At 47.5% G+C, this 3,299-nt stretch overlaps 1 protein-coding gene across 1 annotated transcript; it reads right to left on the bottom strand.

Annotated features, from left to right (window-relative positions):
- Positions 1 to 237: 237 nt before the first annotated feature.
- Diablol1 (diablo, IAP-binding mitochondrial protein like 1) lies at positions 238 to 1,607 on the bottom strand. Its single transcript, XM_002729540.6, has 2 exons — positions 1,388 to 1,607; positions 238 to 1,351 (listed from the first exon to the last, which is right to left on the bottom strand). The coding sequence occupies exons 1-2, from the start codon at positions 1,562 to 1,564 to the stop codon at positions 818 to 820; spliced, it is 711 nt and encodes a 236-aa protein (XP_002729586.3). The 5' UTR covers positions 1,565 to 1,607; the 3' UTR covers positions 238 to 817.
- Positions 1,608 to 3,299: the final 1,692 nt, after the last annotated feature.

Genomic DNA, 3,299 nt, shown 5'->3' with positions numbered 1-3,299 from the left:
TTTTAAGGTTTGTTTATTTTACATGTATGAATATTTTGCCTGCGCCCTTGTGCACCGCGTGTGTCCCTGATGCCTGGAGGACAGAAGAGAATGTCCGATCCCCTGGAACTGGAGTTGTGGGTGTTTGGGCGTTGCTATGTGGGTGCTGGAAGTTGAACCCCAGTTCTCTGGAACAGCAAGGGCTCTAAACTATTCCAAACCCTATTGTTCTCATTTTGAACATTTTAAATTTAATAATTTTTTAAGACTTTTTTTTTTAATGCAAACACCAAACTTCTCTTCCTTTGGATACAGCAGAGAAATTCAAAAAAGGAACGAACAAGAAGCACGTGTTGGAGAAGGTGCTGTGGGGAGCACCAGGGGAACTGTTCACACTGAGTAACGCCTTAGCTGAGCTGTGCTCACAGGGAGAAAGGACATTATAAACACAAAGAAATGTTACAAACCAGACAAGCTTCCCTGTGGAGGAGCAAGCAGTAATTCATACTTGAACATCTGAGTAACAGTAAAAACTGGAGTTAAACAGCTATTGAACCTAAGGGTGTGGCAGAAAAGGCCCCTCCTCCATTGGCCCCGGTTGGTGAAGTGCTTTGGGAGTGAGGTAAAAGATCAAGAGAGAAGCTGTGTGAGGGACAGTGCAGAGCCAGGCCCAGAGAGGCTGCGAGCAGAGAGAAGGGGCCTGGCGCAGCTCGCAAAGGCTCTGGTCTGACTGTCAATGGCAGAACCTGTCAGCTTCTGCAGTTGGGACGTCACTGGGTGGATGTCATGCACCTGCTTTCCCCACAGAGTGGATGGACAGGGCACTGGGCTCGAGCCCTCAATCTTCTTGTAGGTAGGCCTCCTCTTCCTGGTCCGCCTCATCGCTCGCTTCCTGTGTTTTCTGGCGCAGCTCTTGTGTCTGCACTTCCGCCAGCTTGGTTTCCGCCTTCTGGGAGAGCTGGCGCACCTCCTGCACCTGCGACTTCACCAACTGGATGTGATTCCTGGCGGTTATAGAGGCCTGATCTGCTCCAGTTTGATAGGCAGCCTCCGCAGCCATCTCTGAAAGGCTGACTGCTGTCATCCACGTGGTCTCCAGCTTCAAGTACTCCTGCTGCTTTGAAGTCATCTCAACTCTGGCTCCTATGATCACCTGCCACACCTCATCCTCCTCCTGGGAATTCATCTTCCCCAGCAAGCTTGTATACTGTCGGTACAGAGACACTAACGTGTAGACAGCCTTAGTATACTCGGTGATGGCTTCGATCAGTGCGTACGTGGTTTGAGACAGAAAGGTAGAGGTGCTGTCCGTCACCAAAGACACAGCCCTCCTCATCAGTGCTTCGTTGCTGAGAGACTGAGGCTCTGATTTCTTCTCTTCCTTCATTTCAGGACCAGGACAAAACACCTGAGCAATAGGAACGGCGCACAGTGTCACACCGAATCCAGTCAACATAGTTTTGTGCCATGGTCTTATCAATTCTGAGAAACAGCGTTTCTTAGAGTTAGCAGAGACAGGAAAACGCTGTCCGTACCTGAACAGAAAGGTTACGCTCCGAGTCATCCAACTCCTCAGAGCCGCCATCCCGCGGCGGACGGACGCCCTTAATAATTTTTTAAAGTGCGGACTCACCATTTCCGACTTTATTCCTCCGGTGTAATCTGTGGATGTCACTCACATTTAATGTTCCTGAGTCAGGCCAGTGAAAGGCCTTTCAAGCAGCTGTCTGTGTTTCCATTGATGTGTCTCCACTGGTCTTTGAATACTTCCTGCCCTCTGACACAGGATGTTCTTGTACATTCTCCTACCGGCCTTAGGCGCAGAATCCAGTACTTCTCCGGAGAGCCCTGGTCCTGCTTGATAAAGAACGTGTTATCTTGGGGCTGGGGATTTAGCTCAGTGGTAGAGCGCTTGCCTAGGAAGCGCAAGGCCCTGGGTTCGATCCCCAGCTCCGAAAAAAAAAAGAACCAAAAAAAAAAAAAAAAAAAAGAACGTGTTATCTTGAGACAGGATCTTCCTCTGTGACAGGCTTGCTTTGGATTTTGGAGTCTCCTGCCTCTGACTCCTCCGAGCTAGGATTATAGATAGGTACCACGAGGTCCAGCAGAGAGTGGGGATTTAGAAACCTCGATCTGAGCCCTGGGTGGTGGCACAGACCTGTAATCCTAGCACTGGGTGAACGGAGACAGAAAAATGTGGATACTTCTGAGTTGACCCCATCTTTAAAAAAGAAAAGGGGGTTTGGGGATTTAGCTCAGCGGTAGAGCGCTTGCCTAGGAAGCGCAAGGCCCTGGGTTTGGTCCCCAGCTCTGAAAAAAAGAACCAAAAAAAAAAAAAAAAGAAAAGGCCAGTCATAATGGGTGGTATATACTTTTAATCCCAGCACATGAAGGCAGAAGCAAGACAGTCCACATAATCAATTCTGAGTTTCAGGCCAGTCGGAGCTAAACAGTGAGATCTGTTAAGAAGAACAGGGCAAGGAGGGGGGGCAGGGGGAGGAGGAGCTCATTGCTTTTGCTTTGAGGCCCTCTCACTAGACATGTCTTTCATCCATCAAAAGGTGAGTGAGTGCTAAAACATAAAATAATACAGTCATTATAAACTTGTAATAGAAATAATAAGATATATACAGTGATTAGATAGACTCCAGTTCCAATCGAGAGAAGGAAGTTATTATATTTTCTCCCTCTCTTCTACTTTCTCATGTATCTACACGGAGGATGAGCGCAAAGACATTTGTTCTTTCTCTTTGTAAAACATCACAGGGGTTGGGGATTTAGCTCAGTGGTAGAGCGCTTGCCTAGCAAGCGCAAGGCCCTGGGTTCGGTCCCCAGCTCCGAAAAAAAAAGAAAAAAAATCACCGTAGTGCAGCAAAATATTGCCTTCAGAAAATTTTGAAATTTATTTTTATTTTAATGTAAATGTAGGTGCAGGATGTGCCTGCCTGATACCCTTGGAGGCCAGAAGAGGGCATCAGATGCCTTCTGATTTGGAGTCACAGGTAATTGTGAGCCACACTGTAAGTCCTGGGAACTGAACTCTGGTCCTCCGGAAGATCAGTAAGTGCTCCTAACCACTGAGCCATGGCCCCAGCCCCTTTCCATCGGTAAAATTTCAAAACCACCAAAAATAAAGACAGGAGAGTCAAGAAGAGTTTCAGCCACAGCAGCCACAGTGGTGCCACCTGTAATCCTGGCATTCAGAAGTCTGAGGCAGGGGGATGCAGACCTCCAAGATAGCCAGGGCTCCCCAGCAAGAATCTATTTAACAAAACCAAACCAAAACAAACAAAAAAACCTATAAAAACAACTATGCTTTT

This window comes from Rattus norvegicus, chromosome 5 (genome assembly GCF_036323735.1).
Source record: "Rattus norvegicus strain BN/NHsdMcwi chromosome 5, GRCr8, whole genome shotgun sequence".
Lineage (NCBI taxonomy): Eukaryota > Metazoa > Chordata > Mammalia > Rodentia > Muridae > Rattus > Rattus norvegicus.
The sequence above is the reverse complement of the archived record's forward strand: the minus strand, read 5'-3'. Positions and strand labels throughout refer to the sequence as shown.